Here is a 20556-nt window from a genome sequence, read left to right as displayed (position 1 = left end):
TGAGTGATAAGAATAAAAATGTTACTATGGTTTTTGAAAATAAGTAGCTAAATGAGTTATCTACTTTTGTAGACTAAAGTAGACTAAATTAAGTGTTTATACATATCATCTGCTTTTTTTTATTTGCTGTACAAATTCATAGTAAATGATATACCTAATAGTCATTGGCAGTCAAGAGTAGTTGAAAGAGAAGCGAAAATAAAATTGGGATCCCCTGATTTCAATTCTTTATAGAGCGTACGTAGTGTATTATTAACTTTAGTTTTGCAGAGGTATTTTAGAACCAATGGAAGTCACAAGTCCTGTTACTTGTATATGTGAGTTTCTAGACGTTTGAGTACAATTCTGTGGTTGGCATCATAATTTGGCTTATTTTTGTTATCATTTAAAATAAAGCTTGTATGTTCCTAGGAAGTTTATAGAGGGGTTATAAGTCATCCATCAGCGAACATTCCTGTATATCATTATCAAGATCCAAATACAGTCGCCTCTTGATTTAGCTTGAATGTGAAGTTAGCTGTGGTCTTTTAGCCAATATCCATCACTGAATTTGTGATTATTAAATAATTTTAACCTTTTAAGGCATTTTTAATGTCAGAAATGTTTTGACTCTTCTGATTTGCTGTTGTTTGGTTGTTTTTTTCTTAAGTTTGTAACGTGCTTTTGTGAAACACTGCATTAGTCTTGTGATACGGGATTGTTTTGGGTTTTTGCTTTTAAGGACTTGGCTAAACTGCTTCGGCTGGAAGAAAAAGATTTTCACAGACTCCAAGCATTGCTGGAAAACTACAAGAAAGAAAATGCCCAAACTGTTATTCAGTTTCCTGATGAGAAGGATGATGTATTGCCTGTGAAAGTGTTCTTGGAGTATTTAGAGTGTGAAAACGATGCAATTAATGTAAAAAATATGGAAGATGATGAATGTGTGACTTTAGGTAAGAGCTACTGAACTGGTTGTCAGAATACCCTTAATACTAATTATATCCTAAGAGTGCTATAAATAGATATTTTAGCCTTAGCCTGGTGGCCTGTAACAAGCTGGCCTTCCTTAAAGTTTCTTACAGTAAGAGCTCCAGACTCTTACCTTTAGGCATGGAACAAGTCCTTCTGTTAATGCAGTTTAACTACATATGTGGATATGGTTGCCCTAAAACAGCATTATCACTCTATAAACTTCACTAAGTTGGGCTCTGGTACTTCATAAAGTATTTAATTTCCTCGATGGTCACTGCACCTCAGAAGTTCAGTTAATGACGGGTGCTGGCCAGAAGCACTACAGAACCATTAGTTCTAGCCAACAGGGACCCCCTCCTTGGTGGAACTGGGGTGGGGCTTTGATAACGTTGATCTGAAACTTTGATGATGCAGGTCCTGAACCTTACTGGGCTGTATGCTGAGGTGTGGGTTGGGGTTGCTGTCTGAGGGGCTCTTGCTAATTAGCTATCTCAGAGGCACTGTCTTTCTACGTCATTTTTGGGAGTCAAAGTATCAAAGAATGGCTTGGCTTGGAAGGGACCTCAAGGGTCATCAAGTTCTAACACCCCTGCCAGAATTCTTGGTGCAAGCATGGAATTCTGTGCACAGGCATTACATGCTTTTTGCTTAGTAGTCCCCTGCTTCTTTTGGCCTTAGTTGTTGGACTTTGAGGGAAACTGGAAAGAAAAGTTAGGCAGAAGAGCGTGGCTTTCATCTGTATGATGATAAAGACTGTTGCTAAGCAGTCTTAAACCTACTTAAGTGAATTTGCATTTTCTCTACTGTTACGGTATGCTTGGGTTTAAGAACGGGGATTGAAGTGCTTCTTTTCCTCAACCCTTTGAACGAAGCTGCAAGTTAAACAAAAATAATTGAAATACAAATGCTGTGCTGAGGGATTTATGGCTATAGCCTTTGTAGTACTGAAAGTGTGAATTACCCAATTGATTTGTTTTGGATTTGGTTTGTTTTGTTTTTTTTTAATTGGTTGAAGTATCTCTAGTTTTTTGTACAAGATGCAGCATGCTGCCATTCAGTTATGGGCTACTTAGCAGATAAATTTGTCTACCACTTCAAGCCATTCTTTGAATTGAACTAATTCAATAAACATAATCCAGGCATCTTAATAGCAACTTTGTTTCATTATAAATCCATTTTTGTATGCTATAGTGGTAGGAATATTTATGTCCTTTGTAATGAACCACTTTCTCCACTAAGTGTCAGAGTATCCTGCCTAATGCTTAGTAGTCTTCTGTATTCAGTCAGTGGGACCTGGTCAGCAAATAGTATTTCCTATAATTCTAAGGAAGAGGTGATGACTCTAGATATCATTCATCGTGTTGATGGAATTTTACTTCAGGCAACTTTTTCTTCTGGAAGTGTTTGTGTGGAGAGAGTTCTGCAGAGGAAGTATGTCGTGCGTTGGAGTCAGCAGGTTTTAGCCCTCAAATTTTGTTGGTAAGGTATTTATTACACACTTTAAAATCTTCTGGTTTTGAAAACAAAATGCTGAAATGGGGGGGGGGGGGGAAAGATAAAAATGGAGTGTTTTATTTTTGTACTGTCTTTTCCATGTCCTCATACACAGCTTTTAAGTGCTGAGCTTAAATCTAAACAACTTAAAAGATGTCAAAGGAGAAAAAATATAGTAGAAAATGTGAGACTGTCTGAATGGCTGCAGATATTCTTTTAGAATTTTGCATGAGATTTATTTTACAAGGAGAAGCAAAAATAAAGCTAAGTAGTTAATTGCAGTTACAGAGGTGCTGTTTACAAATTCCTTGTTGCAAGCAAAGAAATTTAAAAAGGAAAAGAAATCAAAGTAAATCTGTCAGAATCACTTGTGGTGTTGAGACAGTCATCTTTCTTTCATTTGCACGTTATTTTATTTTTGTGCTGCTTTTCTTTCTAATGCTTCCCGATGACTGAAATATGTATTTCAATATTAGCTAGCTCTGTTAATATTTTTGGCTGTAATGTTAATAATTCTTTTTTACCAAGGTAAGATCGCTCATACACTTGTGTGACCTGTCTGTGCCTTAAGAAAAGCATTTTCCGCTGCATCTAATTCAAAGATACTGATTGTATTCATAGAATCATAGAATGGCTTGGGTTGAAAAGAAACGCAATGATAATCTTGTTTCTACCTCCTGTTATGTTAAAGGGTCACCAACCACCAGGCTGCCCAGAGCCCCATCCAGCCTGGCCTTGAATGCCACCAGTGATGGGGCATCCACAACCTCCTTGGGCAACATGTTCCAGTGCGTCACCACCCTCTGTGTGGAAAAACTTCCTCCTAATATCTAACCTAAATCTTCCTTGTAATTGTATTGTTTCCCTTAATGTTTGCAAGATCTGACTTGTTCAGTACATTTTTAACTTCCTGTACACAGAGCTTGCACAAGAAATTGTTTGCATTAGATGTACTGCGGTGTCTAAAAGCTTCAATCTGTTGTTTAAATTTTTGTGTTTCTTTTTCTAGTCACTCCTGCTGAATTTATGGCTTTCCAAAGAAAAAGACATTCTTGAGAAACCAGACTCTACCAGTTGCCTTCACACTATGCTGACCCTTCTGAGCAAAATGAAAGGTGAAATGTGCATTCGGAACATTTTAAACACAATTAATGCCAATTATTGTTGGTAATTTGAATCTATATTATTTTGAGGAGGTTTTCCTACTCTTCAAAAAAAAGAAAAGAAAAAAAAGAAAGAAAAAGTAACAAGATTCAAGATTCAGTGTTGCATTCAGTGTTGCATACTGATGATTTCTTTGGCACCTACCTCAAAAGTATAGTTGAAATCTGAGGACTGTTGCATTTAAAGACATGCTTCATGCCTTGCAGTTTCACTCAGCTCTAAGTGGATGCAGCTACTATTAGGCATCAGAGGGTGGCTGTTCTGATACCTTCCCTCTGTTTCTGAGGTGCATGGATATGCCCCTCTCTCTTATGCTGCTGGGTGCTCAGAAATCCTTTGAGTTGCATTAACTTGTGTTGAGACTGATACTATTGTTATTTTAGCGGTGTTTGTTCATTGAACATCTCTGTAGTTTGAGGGGTGATCTATAAGGTCAGCTTTCCATTATTTTGGGTAAGTTGCATAACAAACAATCACTGATTCTCTTATCTCATTGAGAGCTTCTATGGGTATATTTGTGTTAGGTTCCTTTATGTCCAGTTCACCACAGGACGTCATTATCAGCTTCCAACTGGAAGCATGAATATGTTGTTGCTGTTGTCTGGACAATTTAATTCTGCTGAACGTGGAGAGAGACAGATTGAGCGTACTGAATGCATGGGGCACCATAAAATCACATGGAAGCTAGTTGTATTGTGAAGAGTTGTGTTATAATATTCCTTAAGTCTAGTAGGTGCAGCAGGATTTGTTGCCTGGTGATTTGATCTGTTGCCTGCTTTCTATCAGTTAAACTTGGAGAAGGAGTAATCCACATTCTGCCCCTATTTTTATTTTTTAATGATTAGAGTTGTAATCTAGAAATGTTACATATCTTAAGAAAAAAAAAAGGTAACTTAGAGTAATTGGAAATGGCTCCTAATGCATGGTGTATCAGTAAGTGCTGTTTTCAGGGTTGGTTACTGCTTTTACTAGTTCTAACACTAACTCATGAGTCAAACTGAGTTTTCTTGCTCTCCTGGTTTCCACAGTTGCTATCGATGAGTCCTGGGACACTCAGTCAGTTTCCCCCTGGTGGCAGCAAATGCGAACAGCGTGTATTCAGTCTGAAAGGAACGCGGCTGCCTTACTGTCTGCTTACGTTGGACATTCAGTTACCACGCAGATAATTGACAATGTGACAGAGAAAAAGGTCAGTCATCGTGTGCTTCTTCCCTCAGTTGTATTCACTGTGTCAGTTTCAGGTAAACTGCTGTCCTTGTCATAGAGTAAAACCTGATGTTCTGTTACCATTCTAACATGGGTACAAGCATACCATCCTGCAAGCCTGAAAATCAATATTTGTATTTGAATAATATTATGCTGAGGTAAATGAATGATTTATCAGAAGTGTTTGCTATACATGCTATGTGGGAATTGTACTGTTGTACAACCACTTATCTTCTGTTTCTTTTTCCCTATTTGTATATGTATTTGCTGATTAACCTGAGAACATCAAAATAGTGCACATAACTCTTAATACTGTATGATCCAGTTCTTCTGGGTCTGCAAGACAGAGGTATTTGTTTTCATACGGTAGGAAATAGAGATGTAGGTGAAATAATCACATATGGTAGGAATGAAATACTGTGTGTGTATTGGAGGACTTGAATCTCTTCAAAAAGATTTAATTGTAATTCATTTTTCAAGCAAATACAAAGTTAGAACAGGACAGTAAATGGCCTTTCAGGTCCTTTTGTTTCTTCATGCTTTTATTTAAGAATCTGTGTCCTGTGAGCAGTGTGTGGTGTTAATTTACCTTTCCTTAATAGTTAATCTATGTATTTTGAGCTATCTATTTTTGCTATATATTTTTAAATAGATTATTTCATGAGATACAGCTTTCAATTTTACTACTGTGCATTTTCTTACAGAGACCCGTGCTACTTAAAGTGAACAGACACAAAACAGTTAATGTGCTGTGTTAGTTTTCCCAAATAGCTGTAGGTTCGGACACGGAATCCTGGGAAGCACTTTCCCTCGATGCAGAATATTGGAAGCTTCTGCTGAAGCAGTTAGAGGACTGTCTGATCCTTCAGACACTACTGCACAGCAAAGTGAGCAAGAAGACAATAAGAGTTTCATCTCTACAGAGTGAGCCTTTGGGTAGGCTTTCTGTAAAGAAATTGCTGGAAGGTGGAAAAGGTAAGTTTTTCTCATGGAAGCATGGTTGATTGTTATACAGGTCTGAGCCTTCCTTATCTACTTTATGAAATAGGCTGCACTGGAAATTGTTCTGCTGTTTACTTTTCTTAGCTTAAAAACAAAGCAAACCGTGTATCAAAATGATAAAAGGTATTACCGTAAAGACTGCGTTGTAAACTTCAAGTCAGTTGGTTAATATGTTTTTGATTGGCAACGTCAACTTAATATAATTAATGGTATTAGTTAATAGCCATTTCTTTTCTGTTGTCCTTCAGTTTAGAACTTAAAACTTCTGGGATGTACACTACTGTATTTCAGTACTTCTCTGTTGTTTTACTGTCCCAGGAGGTATTGCTGACACTGTAGCAAAGTGGGTTTTTAAGCAAGGCTTCAATCCTCTCGTACTGAATTTGGCGCAGCACAGGAACAATACAGATAATGCTGAAGAATCTGAAGAAATGCATGCAAGTATCTTTCTTGAGGAGCCAGAAGTAGATGAAAACTTGGAAACAATTCTAGGTAAGAAAATAATGTGAGTTGTTTTAATTGACTCCTTTCAGAGATGCCTTTTGTTACTGTTGTGAAATAGCAGAAATTATGAGAAGAGACCTGTCTTATAACTTTTGATATTTTTCTTTTTCCTAGAGCTGCTGCAACTTGCATATCAGCAGTTTCCGTGCAGTCTTGAAGTGGATGTGCTCCATGCACATTGCTGTTGGGAGTATGTGGTGCAATGGAATAAGGATCCAGAGGTAAAAGAAGTTCATTTGCAGGGAGCGGTGGTTAAGTGCTTCTCTAGAAGCACTTCCATAGGTTTTAGTTCATAAAAGCCTTCATTAAGAAGATGCTATTTGATAGCACGCTGGTTACAGTTTTTCTGCTATGAAGGGGAAGTGTAAATTGAATTGGGTTCAAGAGTTGAATGGTACCAAAGACAGGATAGTGTGCTTCTAAGCTGTCAGATTTTCACGTGTTTGAAATAAGCAACATGAAGAGTTCCATCAGTATTTTGTAGTGCAAAAAAATCACTGCTGCATAGGAGTGATGAAAATTTTGTCCATTCTGTATGTCCTAAAATAGATCATAGAATGCTCTTTAGACTGGAATCCATTCAGTTTAAAGAGGGAAGAGATTTCTTGAATGTTCCTAGATTTTTTTTCTTTTGCCACTGTTGGGGATAATGTTCATGGGGAAAGAAAAGAAACAAACATGGAATTGCTGTTTTCTATGGCTTTCCTATAGCAAATGGAGAATATTGTCCAGAGGTCTAACACTATCAAAACTTTTAAGATGATATGAAAATTGCAGTCAGCACTGCTTAAATGTGTGCAACGCAACTACTTGCTATAGGAAAAAGGGTTCATTTGAGAGTTTTAAGAACCTACTCTACCATAATGAGAGTGAAAATTAATCCTTATAGTGGATTTTGCATTTAAGAAAGTGGGTTGTTATTAGTGGGGACTCTTTCAGCAGTGAGTATATTAGAGGTGCATACTATTGACCAAACCCTGAAAGCAGTGCGAACATCTGTGTGTTTACAGATGAATGTATGTTTGTCAGGTAGCAGGAGAGAAGACTGCAAAACCTCAGAGTAAGTCTTATAGCTTTCAAAAGCAAAGAATTGATAATAAACCTGGGCCTTTTAGGAATCAGTAGTTTACATTTAAAGCAAGTTTTGCATAGTGATTAATATTGTTCTCTTTTTTCCTTTTACATAAGGAAGCGTGCTTTCTTATTAGGTCTATAGATCATCTTCGATGCATCATTAATGCTCATGTTCAGCATGGTAAGCATGAAGCTGTTAGTAAAAATGATCTTTGGGGCTGTAGAACAACAGGCTAAACAATTGTCTGTGGACAAGTGTAGATATGTGTAGTTAGTGGTGGCTATTTTGTCAGCAGCCCTGCCCCCAAATTAAATTCTTGCTCATGTTTGCTAAGAGTTTCCATCAGAACTGTGGAAATGTGTTGGTTACATAAAGCTAATATTAAACTAAAAACTGCTAAAGGAAAAGTGTTTAATTATTTTATGTGCATTTAAAATTCTGGCACGTAGTTATTGTAGTCAATTACAATTCATGCATTTCTTACTCATGAATGCACTTCTGGCCATTTGCTAAACAAGGTAGTCCCAGGACATCTGAAGTCCAGCTATAAAGCAGTGAGAATAACAATCCCTTCTTGTTTCATTCACCATCTCTTTTTAAAATACCCAGTGTTGCAAGAACTTTGGCCCACGGCTTCTCAGTCTATACTTGTATTGCCTAAAATCTCTCTTGTATTCACGTGGAGCTGACAAGGCTGTGATTGTTCTAGGTATCGCTCTGATGATGTGGAACACATTCATAGTAAAAAGGCTTTCTTCTGCTACATATCTAATGGACAAGGTGAGTACAGCATTACAACAGTAGTTTTGAGGCTAGTATTTGTACACTGTAGATTTAAATTAAAAGGAAAAGTTTGGGATATCTTTAATGTAAAGGTCAAAAAATCTCCAGCTTGTTACGTGTACTGTGGGGTTACCTTTTGGACTGGGGAGGAGTTCACGTCTTTAGAATATTAGGTTGTTCCTTGGAATGATCGACTCAGTATTGCTTTAAGCAATAACGGAGTCTGGCTGATGTACTGAAGCCTTATATGCAGCATTAACTTGTAATTACTAAATAAAAAATCTGAGGCTATCTGTGTGTGCATGTATCTATTTGTACATAATGCTTACACTTAAAGTAAATCTGTTTTCTGGACCTATTTCTTGGTAAGTTACTGACATGATACTTCTAAGGCTCTGCAAGCTGCAGCTCTTCCAGATTTTTTAATGAAGAATTTATGTGGGCAAAGCACAAAAACCATGTTGTAATATCTTTTCCATCTTTGCCAATGAATATTCTGGAGCTCTCCCTTCTCCTCTTCCTTGTTCCCCCTTCTTCATAGTATCACACTTGGCATTATTCTGTATTACAGAAATCATTGGGAATTTCTTAACCAGATTTAAGATTTGAAAGAACCTGGGGGCCTTAATTCTAGACGTTAAGAACAATGTGCTGTATGTTGGCCTTGGTGGTGTTTGTTTCTGCCTTGTATGATACATATATCGTACATCACTGACGCCAGTATTCAGTTCATCATCATTCACACACACACACACATATGATTTTATTTATATATATATTTAAAGAAAGCAGTGCAGTGTGTTGCATCATGTGGCTGTAATGAACTTTTTTCTTGTTTTTATATTAGGAAAATTCCAAGTAATAGAATATTTGCAAGCTGTTCTATAATAATTTTAATGATTTAATTGTACTGAAACATGGAATTTTATTTTAACAGGTTGGAAAAGCTCCGAAGGACAGATTGTGCAGAAGGGCAAGTAACAACTTTTAACATGAGGAAGAAATTAGCAAGAAAATCCTCTTTAATTTTGACTATTAGCTTTTGACTTGTTTTTCAAGTGGGAGAGTTCTGACACTTGAGATCACGTGACAAATGGCTGTTATTGTTAATTCACTTTTTCATGCATAGCTTTGTTTAAAACTCTTGTAAGAAATTAGATAAGCTCAGAAAATGAAATGTACTGGGTGTGATTACTTGAGCTACTCTGTCTTGAGATGCCCCGTCCTTGGAGGTGTTTAAGGCCAGGTTGGATGGAGCCCTGGGCAACTTGATCTAGTAAATGTGGAAGTTTGGTGGCCCTGCCAGGCAGGGGGGTTGGAACTTCATGATCCTTGAGGTCCCTTCCAACCCGGGTCATTCTGTGATTCTGTGTCGTCTTTGGAGATGCAATATTGTAAACAGACCAATTAAGCTTTAATTTTCTTTTTTTTTTTCTTTTTTCAAGATAGTGAAATGCTTATTTTCTATTTTTTTTTTCTGTTACTTCTAAATCTTTGTGTTTATTTAGCTTAAAATATACCATAGTGTTATATCAATGACTGTTTTCTTAGATATATAGAGATAATAAAGAATATTGAATTCTGTTTGAAACAAATGAAATCTAATGTTGTTAACAGGATGTAGGTATGAGTGACACAGCCATGACAGCTTTTCTTGGCTGCTGTTCGGATCTTCTGCAAACGTTGCTTGAGGTAAGATCTTTATTTTCTTCCTGCAGAACGAAAGAAGCTAATTTACATTAAAGAATACAGTTGTACTGATTTCTGCATGGTTCAGACCAATGTTAACAATCTCATCTAGACAACAGAAGAAATTCACTTCTTAATATTTTAATTTAGCTGCAGAGTTTCTGATTGAAAGATGTGCTTTTTGTGTAGAAGGCCAATACAGATGACATCTTGTGTGTGACAGCTTTTTTTACGTTCATCTGCTAGGCTGATGTGAGCAGTGACGAAATGCAAGCTCCTGTCCTGGAAACTGAGGATGCCTGGATGTCTGTAGAAGGGCCGGTATCCATAGTAGAACTCGCACTTGAGCAGAAACGCATTCACTACCCTCTTGTTGAACACCAGTTTGTGTTATGTACCGTCTTGTATGCCATCATGAGGTTTTCTCTGAAGAGCGTGAAGCCTCTGTCGCTGTTTGATAGCAAGGTATGTCTTCTGAATGCTTACGTGCATACATTCAATTGTTAGTGTCCTTCCTCTTGGTATCTATAATATATGCTACCTTCCACTCTTTAAACTGCTTGCACGTGATTTTATGAAAGACATTTAGCCCACCGTGGTGTTGAAGAAGTTGTCACCAGAATTCAGGCTGCCATAGGAATTTGGTGTTTTTACTTTGAATAAAAGATTATAGTAACCTCATATGCATGAAAATCCACTCCTTAACCATTAGTTGGCCTGGAAATACTGCATGATAAGACGTCTGGATGACAGGTTTTCCTAGTTGCTTTGAGAAGTGGTTGCTGAAGTATCCATTATTGCTGATGAGTAGTCTGGAATTCTGATCTCGAAGAGAATAAAAGGTTTATCAATTAAATACCTACAAACCACTGAGGAAAAGAAACTTGCAACATTTAAAATGCAGCGTATATCCAAGCAGATATATATTGATGTAGATATGAAGAACTTACAATACACTGAGCTTTCTTCCTCCTAAACACTGTAATTAAGAAAATAAATGAAAAATAGAGTACTCTTGTGGACTGTCATCTAATTCCTGCTGAGGAGGAAAGGATTTGGATCTGCAGTGACTGAAAAGAAGTGCTTAAGAGCTTCCAAGACAGTTCATTACCTTATTCCTGAAAAGCAAGTCGCTGTCTAGACTTAGACATTTGTCAGCCTCACCATTCCAATACTAGTAATCCGTTTCTACATGATTTCATGAGTAATGTGCAATCCTATTTGGTGTTCTCTGGCAGTTCTCTTCAGTCTGGAGAAGGGCCCCAATGTGTAAGAAAAGTACTACAAAGATTTTGTCTTTCAACACTTTTGTTTCCCTGTGTTAGTACAGAGCAGGGCTGCCTGTGTTGCTCTGCACTGAGTATGCCACTACCAGAGGTGGCATTGGGCTCAAACAAGAGCTACCACATGCCATCATTCAGCAGTTTACCTTAAAATTGGTGAATCTCTAGTCCAGGAGACCTTAATTCTAAGCAGAGTCAACTCTATTAATAAGCAACACTTAAAGTGCATTGTTTTGTATAAGGTAGTAAAGCATTTCTTCCTGTATATCATGCTTGGGATGTTTTCTTGTTTGGGATGTCTTCTTCTCTTCAACTGTATCCCTGATCGGCTTTGGTTCTCAATTTTAGGGTAAAAATGCATTTTTCAAAGACCTTACTTCAATTCAGCTGTTACCTAGTGGGGATATGGATCCAAACGTGTTATCTATACGACAACAGGTAGGTGCGGGTTTTGTATTGATTGTTCCTAAACTTCTAAAGTTTCAAATAACACTGAAATAACTTTCAATGTTTGCTTTCAAGTTCTTGCTCAAAGTTGTGAGTGCTGCAGTTCAGATGCTATGTTCACAGAAGGCTAAAGAAGCCTCGGAAGAGGAATTGTTTCCCTTTGAAAAGGCAAGAAATTGGCCGACTTTGGCTGTGGACTTGGCTCAGTATCTTCAGATCTCTGAGGATGTGGTCAAAATGCATTATGTCTGTGAATTATACAGTTACGGGATGGATCATCTCGGTGAAGAGGTAATAACGCCATTTAGTAATTTTATAACAGTGTGGTATTGCCAGGTATTCCTCTGAGATTACTTCAGCATCTCAAGGTGAGCTGTGTCGTGTTCAAAATAATATCTAGCTCTGTGTATGTTTCCATTTTCAGGCCTTTCTTCAGGTGTCTGACAAAGAAGTACTCGCATCGCAGCTGCTCATACTGGCTGGACAGAGACTGGCCTTTGCTTTACTTCAGATACAGACAAAGGAGGGAATGGAACTCTTTGCTAGACTTCCTCCAACGCTGTGTACTTGGCTTAAAGCTATGGTAAGTTAAGCACGACTTAGGAAAACAGAATCATAGGTTGATTTACAGAAGATTCTATTTACATAGACACAGATTATGTCTGAATTGAGCTTTCTTGCTAATGGAAGCAGGAACCTGGTTCTCATTTATCCTGGTGCCAGATCTCTTTCATGAAGAATAAAGGAGTGACTGTTCTGTTACAGGGTTGTATTTTCTCCTGAAGGTCTGGCCAAATGTGTGCTCATTTTAGAAAGGCTATTGGCAGTCCTTTCTAGTGGCAGCATTCAGAAGTCAGTGCTTCTCTTTATCCAGACTTCTGATGTGATGTTTTCCAGATTGCACGATTGAGTTTGATTGAGAACATTGATTAGTGGAAAGGATTGAGTTAAGAAGGGCCTGAGGGGCAAAATAACCAGAAGTACCATTATACTTCTGGGTCATCAGCTTAATTCCTGAATAGTAATCGGGTTATACAAGATGAGGAGGGTGTATGTGCTCATCTGCAAGAAAAGCTCTAATGCTGTATTTGTTCTTTTATATAGGACCCCCAGGAACTTCAAAACGTGCAAGTGCCAATTGCTACAACAGCTAAACTGGTGAACAGAGTAATAGAGCACTTACCAGAGAATCATGGGCAGTATAGCCTGGCTTTGAATCTGATAGAGGCCGTAGAAGCCATCTCATCATGACACTCTTCCTTAGAACGGTTCTGCTACGTAGTGCTACAATGCATGATTTTATATAACAAGGCTGACATTTACAGAAAGAAACTTTGGTGTGGCTTTTGTTGAACGAGAAGAACAACGTTCCCCACCCCACAGCTCCAGCAGGTGATTTTAAATTGGAGTGTATCTGAAATTCTGCACTAGTACAGAGATGTTTAGTTCCTAGTACACTTGTCAGTATCTGAACCGCTTAGTTATTTATTTGACTTGAGCGCTTCTTGCAGTAGTCTGAACTGGGTATATTTGACAGCTGTTTTAGTCAACAAAATCATGTCTTGTGATACTTTTTGTATTTCACGCTAGCAATAACTGCTGCGGTTACAATGTTCCATGTATCGTTTATCTAAAGAAGCTGCAGAATTAAATCCGAGGAAAAACTCCAAGTCTTTTAAGTTATCCTGTGATGCCGGTGCAGCTTTTCCACAAGCTAGAATTGGTGTTGGGCTCCTGTCTGCTAACTGCACACAGGTGACAGTAGCTGCACTAGAAGTAGAATGGAGCGTGCCAAGGCCTTACACAAAGGGAGAAGAGCCCATGTTAGAATCAGCTTGGAAGGGAGAGAGAACCACATCCCCAGACGTGAATATGGACCCATTTTCATCCAGTTTTAGTCTCTCAGCATTGTCTCTAGGAGGATGTGCTGGGCTTCAGCTAAAACTGGATTTACATCCCTATCCTTTATTCTTAAGCTCTGCTGAGTTTCCGTAGGTCTGTATGTAGTGTAAGATTGTTCCCTGTTCTACCACTGTAGAAGATGTAGTACGCTCTAAGTCTCTGCACGTGTTAACTCGTCAAAACTTGCTTCAATAGTTGTCCAACTTCACTGAAGATCTTTAGTTCTGAGTACCTTAGCCTTAAAAAAACAACCCAACAAAACCATTATATTGGCAGTTCCTACAGGGAATCATGTAGTGAATATCTTCACTACCAGAGTGGTGTTACAAATGATTCGTACATCACTTAATAGTTTTCCTTCTACCTAAAGGGAATCCTGGAAAGGAAAACAGTGTTGTTGTAAGCTGTTCAAGTTACTCTATCTTGTAACCTGCAAGAAACCTTCGTGGCATTCTGCACCGTTACAGACAGAATTTGGTCTTACCTTTCTGGTGTATGCGCTGCTGTCATCTTAGGTTAAGACTCCCCCTGAAAACGGCTCTGTAGGTGGTTAGCTCTGTAAGACTGGCAGCTGTTCAGCATCCCCAGTTGCTGACCTCTGCACTCAAATAGATGATGAAGGCTTCCTGAGAAGATTTGATGCAGTGTTTGACTTCCTCTATGAGGTCGCATGAGTAAGAGGCCGGTGCTGCTCTGTCTTTGAGTTTGGTTTGGTTATGGAAGGGAGTGTAGAAGTGAAACAGGTGTAGGGGAAACAATGTCAGAAGGCAAGGTTGGACAGTGCCTGTACTGCCTTGCATGGCAGCACCTCAGCCATCTGCACAAACAGACAGGCCTGAGAATCAGTCCTGAAACCTGAGGAGAAACAAAATCACTTCTTAGTTTGCGTTACATTCCTGTATCCTGGTACAGTTGTGTAAAGGACCTCACTGTAACTAAATATCACGCCAGAGCTGACACTCTACACCAATCAAATCTGTAATGTATTGTAAGTAATATTCTGTATATAGTGCTATTTTGTGTCTAATTTGCTGTGGATTTGTGTAAATTGATTAAATAAAATTTGAGGAGGTTTCAGTGTGGTTTTTTTCCTTCCTTGTGGTGCCCATCTCTTTTTGAGGAGATGCTCTGAAGGGCTGTTTCTTTGGGTTCTGCCATCCTACCTCCTGCCCATATGAAATGAACTGCGTAGATGTATCAAGTATAACTGCACTTAGAGAAGATGGGTTACTAAAACAAGTAAATCAGTTGTGTTTTTTTCTTTTTTGAACCATCGTTTTTTATTAAGCAGAAAATTCATATACACAGTTGAATATATACATATAGATCCACCCAAAGCGCATAAATTCTGCTCTGGCTGGGGAGGGGGCAGGGGTTTAGCAGCAGTGGTTCCAAGAGCTGTTGGTTCACCACTGCTTTTACACCTTTCAGTTACTCAGTACATTGGAGCAGCTTGTGTGTAGGCACTCGATCCTCATGTGCTTCCTTTTCCAGCGATGACTTTGAGGCAGCGGGGGCAAGGAGTGCTTGAGGAATCTGAAGTGTGCCTCCTGCAGCGAGGGCATTTTGCTTTGGTGGTGGGCAGGGCTATGACTGTATAGGAAGATTCTTCACGAATATCTCCACCTGTTAAAGAAGACATTGCTGAGGTTATCTACACACAGGGGTAGTTAACGTATTCAATCCCATGGATGAAGGGAGCAATCAAACAGGTTGCAGTGCAGTAATAAGTAAATATGGCTTAGCAGAGAAGCAGACCTAGGCTGGTTTTCTTACCTTCTAGGTTAATCAGAAACTTTCCCTTGACAATGTTTGCATCTGCAGGTGTTTCTTTAGGTATCTCGCTCAACAGAGTTGTTTGAGAAGCCATCATTATTTCATTCAGCTCTGACACTCTCGAAGATTCTTCAGCCTGTAGCGCCTATGGAAGAGAGTTAATATTCAGACCTGGGTTTGCTCCTCAGCATCCTCCTGCTTTTAGACATAAAGCAAAGAACAACAGAACCCAACAGAATCACTGTGTGACTGCAGTAGCTGTTGTAGCCTTGTCAGGAAGAGAGCACAAGTTTGCTTATGTGAGACACAGGGCTGTACCATCTCCAGCAGTCCCAGCCTCAACTATGTTGTGACTGTGTGTTTTTTATGTTGAGTACAACAAAGCCACCCACTGAAGCAAGTTTGCAGCAATTAGCTTTTTTTGCACATACAGCTCTAATTTTTAGACCCATCTTTTACCTCCATTAATTCAAACAGCAATCCAGGCTCAATTACAATGATGACTTCATACTCTGAAGCGTTCTTGCTAGAGATGGACCCAAGGAAAGACTCTCTCATTGCACATGCACCTTCAATTGCTTCCTCGATGCCCGGTTTCTTCCACCCTGAGCTTGCATTAATCCAGCCAGTACGAAACACACCCTCTGAGTCTTGAGAGGAAAGCAAACAAAGGAAATTTCAATTAAACATCTTACTTATTGAAGTGTTTAAGTGAATAGAATAAGCCATTCTTTATTTATCTCTGTGTTAGTATTGCTTTGAACTACGCAGTTCAACAGCTCATTAGAAGAGGTCCTTAGAAAATGATGCATGCTTTACCTTTCTTGTAAGGGAGGTGCTGGAAAACCTCCTCTGCCAAGTGAGGAAGAATTGGTGCGAAGGATCGAACTACTACATCTAATGCCTCTGCTAGCACAGTTTGGCACGAACGACGCTTAGGATCTTTTTCTTCTTCACAGTAGAGCCTGCAAGAGATGCAAGTGCTAAGTTTGTACTTCCATGTTAATGTTATTAGTTAAGAATTGTACCTTACATGGAATGAAGCTTGAAGATCAGGAAGGTCAGGCTGCCCAGCTAAGTGCTAAAAGCCCCTTCCCTATAGACTCGCAACTATCACAGCTGTACGCACTTCTAGGCAGAAATACAGCTTCAAAAATCCCTTCTTAAAACAGTTTCAATGTTCACAATGCTCCGTTACCTTCCAAAATGATTTAGTGCCCCTAGAGGACAGACCAGAGAAGCACACTGAGCACAGAAAGACTCAGCTGACGGTAACTAAGCTCTCATCTGCAGACCTGAGTGCACAGCAGTACAACCCAGAACGGTAACACGTCATGCAAATGGTGAGTGAATACAACCTTCACCTCAAAGGGATTCATTTCCATCATTATTATTTTTCTTTTCCTACTCGATGGCTTCAAGGCAGCAGCAATGAACTCACCTGTCCTTGATAATGCTGAAATAGAAGTTAGACAAGTTCCTGGAGCAAAACGCTTGCAGCAATCGAACAACTTTGCTGTAATCGTATCCTTTGTATGCTTCTGTAACCTGGGAGAGGGAGCAGAGAGAGAAGAACGGGCACATTGGTTTTCACCACACAGCATGCAGAGACCACCCCAATGAATATGAAACGTGGACTGTGGTAAGTGGAGTCTGGGAGAATCTTTTTCTCTACAGGATGTCGGAGGGGAAAAGTGTTAATTGAGTTGACTGATTAGGGTAGAAATTATTTTAGTTCACATTCTAAGGGAGAACGCAGGGAACAAGCAGAAATTACGTTGGTACTTTGCCATTCAGCAGAATGATTCCCGATGACATAAGTTACCAAATGTTGACATACAGCAGATTGCTGAATAAACGTTGGATTTGTTTCTTTAGCTCCAAGCCTGTTTCTAAAGATCTCTAATTTGAGGCCTTGGGGTGGAGGTCAACGTCAAAAGCGAGGTGAGAACGTTAAAATCAAAGCCTTCCTCTTAGAAGCTGACAGGTGCTAAAAGAAGCACACTGTGATTATTATTTGCATACCGGGTGCACACTTTGCTCATACACTTCAAGCACGTTCCTCTAGAAGCTGTGGCCAAACAAAACCATTACACACACATACCATTCATCTAAGTAGAATTATTCATACCTTGCTGCCGTAGTCTTGCAATAAATGCAGCATGTATTGGTCTACTATGTACATGTCTGAAGGAGGGATGGAATCCGTTTCTGGATTGAAGCCAGCCATATTTCCCAGCATGAAACGTAGCGTATTCCGAAGCTAGGAACAAAGCAGCCAGGTTAACACTGATGCTCTGCACTTCAAATGAAACACAGAATGAGAATGTCCTGTGACTAATTAATTAAAGCCGGTTGCTTTTCAAATTGATTGATGGAGTAATTACAGAACACCATGAAGAACATGTGCCAAAAGGACCTACAGAAACTGTAAAGACTGGGCGTTACCTAAGCTTGCTGCACAGAGCACACATTTATCCTTCATACATTCCCTGCTTGATCCACACATGTAAAGAGCACAGCAGCACCCACCTCTATGTGAGTTCAGAAAAAAGCCTTTTGCAGTGAATTCTACCTATCCAACACAAACCCAAATATAAAGAGGGCCCGTCCTTAGAATGAGGAGTATTAATGCATTTGGTTCGTACCTTGTTGATGTCATCTCTGGCAGCATTGAGTACCACAGGCCCAATCAGTACCTCAGTGAAAATATTGGACTCAGCCACCCACCAGCGGAGAACATCGGCACCATACGGGGGGTCCTTGCTGTGATCCTAAGTAGAGACAGAGAGGAAAACTGGTAAGAGTACCCTGCAGCACAGCGGGCACTGCAATTCCACACTGACAATGCTGCGAGGTATCTGCAGCTGTGCACAGAACCCATTGCATTTGGAGGCCTTCACCCCTCCTTTGGCAAGGCTAACTGCTAAGCCAGGACTATAGCATGCACTCAGCACTGTGTATGGGCAATGGCAGAACTAAAGGAAGATAGACTGACCTCACAGCCTTGAATCCTTTGGATACTTAACATTAAAATATCAACGTTAATATCTGAAGATACATATATATTTTCTTCATACTGTTTTCAGCTCTGGAAATGACCTGTCTCCCTCTAGAAAGGGCACAAACAATGCTCTGTTTCATTGAGCCAGATAAATAAGCCTTTGTAAGGATTGGTCCTTTAGTCTAGAGAAGTGTAAAACCTGCTTAACAGCCTCAGAAAGAGCAAGAGCAGGACTGGGGAGGGAATAAATTCACTGCATCACCTCAGTGCAGCCCTCCCTGACCCCCAACAGAAATCAGGTTTCCCAGATCAACAAGTAGCCCAGTTGAGACCAGAAGGCTTCTGGGGTGCAAATAACTGTTTTGATTCCCATACTGTTAGGCACAGCTAAATGTAAATTAAAACCTCAAATCCCACCTCCCTGTCATTGCACAAACAGAGGTTATTCTTAAATTAAAGAGGAATTATTCTACATCTGCCTCAAAATTTACTTCCTCTTAGCTGAGAACAGCTTTTTTTTAAAGCACTACAGTTGACATAAAGTAACTCAAGGTTTTTACTCCAGCCAAATGGAACTGCAAAGTAGCCAAAGTCTCTGGAAAAGCTTTCTAGAGTTCTGCTTCAAGATGGCTGCATAGAGATAAGACGGCTGCAGAATCTGGCAGTGAAAACTTCTAACGTGCAGTTTGAGGAAGCTCAAGAGTTTGACTTACCTCACCTCCATTGATCACCACGTCAGGGTCAACCACATTGCCGATGGACTTGGACATCTTTTCCCCTTTCTCACCAAGAGTAAATCCGTGAACTACCAGAGTCCTGAAGAAAAGATTTTATGGAAGAAAAGAACATCACTGAAAAACAAATCGATGTTAAGAACAGATTTCTAATGAAGGTATTTAGAGGTGAAACCATACAGAAATCTACTCTGGCAAGTCTCAGGTCTCATCCATAGAGTTCAACCAACCACGAATACGCCACGCTACCAATCCAAGCAGAGCATAAGTGTTCATTATCCTCATTTCATCTCACCACCATAACAGACATCCGGGGCACTTGTTTCAGATGTATTAAAAACTAAAATATTATCTACTATTCAAGCCGACGTATTTCTTAAAAGCTGCTCAGCCTCTTAGCAATTGACTCATGTTACTCTCCTCTGTGTTTCCTGTCTTTGAGGCAGTACATCACAGCTATGAGACACCATGCACATGGCGATACTGAGCGCCATACAGCCACACGTTCCAGTCACACCCGCCAGTGACCGTAAGTGATTTTCATACTGTATCTCCCATAATAATCTCTTTGATTATAGGAATGCAAGACACAGCAGAAGAGCAGACCTTAATACTTGCATCTGATAATGCAATAGGATACAACCCAAAAAACTAAGAAAGAAAACATCTACTAAGATGGACATTTTTTAAACAATAAATCCATTCCAATCTGACTTGCAGAAAACTTTCCAGAAGCACAAAGCTGTAAATCAGATACACAGCAATGGTTTCATTTCTTTATATGCTACTATCCATGCCATCAAAAGCCTAGTATTTCATAAAGGAACTTGTAATGTGCTCGCAATATATGCACTTACTTATATGGTGCTTTTTTCCTTGTTGCCACACTTGTTAATAGAGAAGATTGAAACCAGCCTCCCAGTTGGTCTTTTCCCTCAAGGTATACATCTGCTCTTTGCTCTGTGCCTTTAAAAACAGAAGAAGAATAGAAGTCATGGAATCATTTCGGTTTGAAACGACCATTAAGACCATCATGTCCAACCACTGTCCCGCCCACACTGTGCCCACTGAGCACATCCCTCAGTGCCACATCTCCATGGTTCTCAAACACCTCCATGGACAGTGACTGCACCACCTCTCCGGGCAGCCTGCAACGCTGCAGCACCGCTCTTCCAAAGAAGATACGTTTCCCAATAACCAACCTGAGATACAACATTATCCAAGTGATACAATTTTGCACCAGTACCGCAACATTTGTTAAAATCCAGGAGTTGCTGAAATCCAGCACTTAACAGCTCGCTTTTCACTCAACAAGACTATGGAAACAGAAGGTACAGCACTCAGAGCTCTTCATGTGAAGACGTCAAATTACTTTCCTAATCAAACTGAAGGACCCAAGAAAACAACCCAAACTTTGGAATTAATAAAAATCTATGCAGCAACCTGACATTCCATCAGCTGGGAATTCCTTGGTATTCAAGGCACAGCTGTAGTGTGACTGCCCAGCCTGTGTAATGCAGCAGGGATGGGATTTTCAGA

At 39.6% G+C, this 20556-nt stretch overlaps 2 protein-coding genes across 5 annotated transcripts in view; one reads left to right on the top strand and one right to left on the bottom strand.

Annotated features, from left to right (window-relative positions):
• Positions 1–14581, top strand: part of RAB3GAP2 (RAB3 GTPase activating non-catalytic protein subunit 2) — a 38951-nt gene extending 24370 nt beyond the window's left edge. For all 3 annotated transcript variants that reach the window (XM_072331916.1, XM_072331917.1, XM_072331915.1), the window contains exons 20-35: positions 722–935; positions 2336–2433; positions 3458–3563; positions 4641–4801; positions 5577–5793; positions 6139–6312; positions 6439–6545; positions 7513–7579; positions 8109–8179; positions 9120–9155; positions 9800–9874; positions 10118–10336; positions 11503–11592; positions 11677–11892; positions 12026–12184; positions 12706–14581. In XM_072331916.1, coding sequence (XP_072188017.1) covers positions 722–935; positions 2336–2433; positions 3458–3563; positions 4641–4801; positions 5577–5793; positions 6139–6312; positions 6439–6545; positions 7513–7579; positions 8109–8179; positions 9120–9155; positions 9800–9874; positions 10118–10336; positions 11503–11592; positions 11677–11892; positions 12026–12184; positions 12706–12852 — 2157 coding nt within the window. In that variant the 3' untranslated portion in view covers positions 12853–14581. The remainder of the gene's footprint in view (positions 1–721; positions 936–2335; positions 2434–3457; positions 3564–4640; positions 4802–5576; positions 5794–6138; positions 6313–6438; positions 6546–7512; positions 7580–8108; positions 8180–9119; positions 9156–9799; positions 9875–10117; positions 10337–11502; positions 11593–11676; positions 11893–12025; positions 12185–12705) is intronic.
• A 189-nt stretch (positions 14582–14770) lies between these two features.
• The window catches only part of IARS2 (isoleucyl-tRNA synthetase 2, mitochondrial), a 23955-nt gene continuing 18169 nt past the window's right edge, over positions 14771–20556 (bottom strand). Inside the window, exons 15-23 of one of the 2 annotated variants that reach the window (XM_072332431.1) lie at positions 19875–19983; positions 18997–19099; positions 17928–18053; positions 17411–17542; positions 16721–16827; positions 16099–16244; positions 15739–15923; positions 15280–15424; positions 14771–15129 (exon numbers count right to left, since the gene is read on the bottom strand). In XM_072332431.1, coding sequence (XP_072188532.1) covers positions 14978–15129; positions 15280–15424; positions 15739–15923; positions 16099–16244; positions 16721–16827; positions 17411–17542; positions 17928–18053; positions 18997–19099; positions 19875–19983 — 1205 coding nt within the window. In that variant the 3' untranslated portion in view covers positions 14771–14977. Of the gene's footprint in view, positions 15130–15279; positions 15425–15738; positions 15930–16098; positions 16245–16720; positions 16828–17410; positions 17543–17927; positions 18054–18996; positions 19100–19874; positions 19984–20556 lie in introns of both variants that reach the window. The other variant, XM_072332432.1, reaches the window with a different exon arrangement.

The sequence above is a fragment of the Excalfactoria chinensis genome, chromosome 3, assembly GCF_039878825.1.
Source record: "Excalfactoria chinensis isolate bCotChi1 chromosome 3, bCotChi1.hap2, whole genome shotgun sequence".
Taxonomy (NCBI): Eukaryota; Metazoa; Chordata; class Aves; order Galliformes; family Phasianidae; genus Excalfactoria; species Excalfactoria chinensis.
The sequence above is the reverse complement of the archived record's forward strand: the minus strand, read 5'-3'. Positions and strand labels throughout refer to the sequence as shown.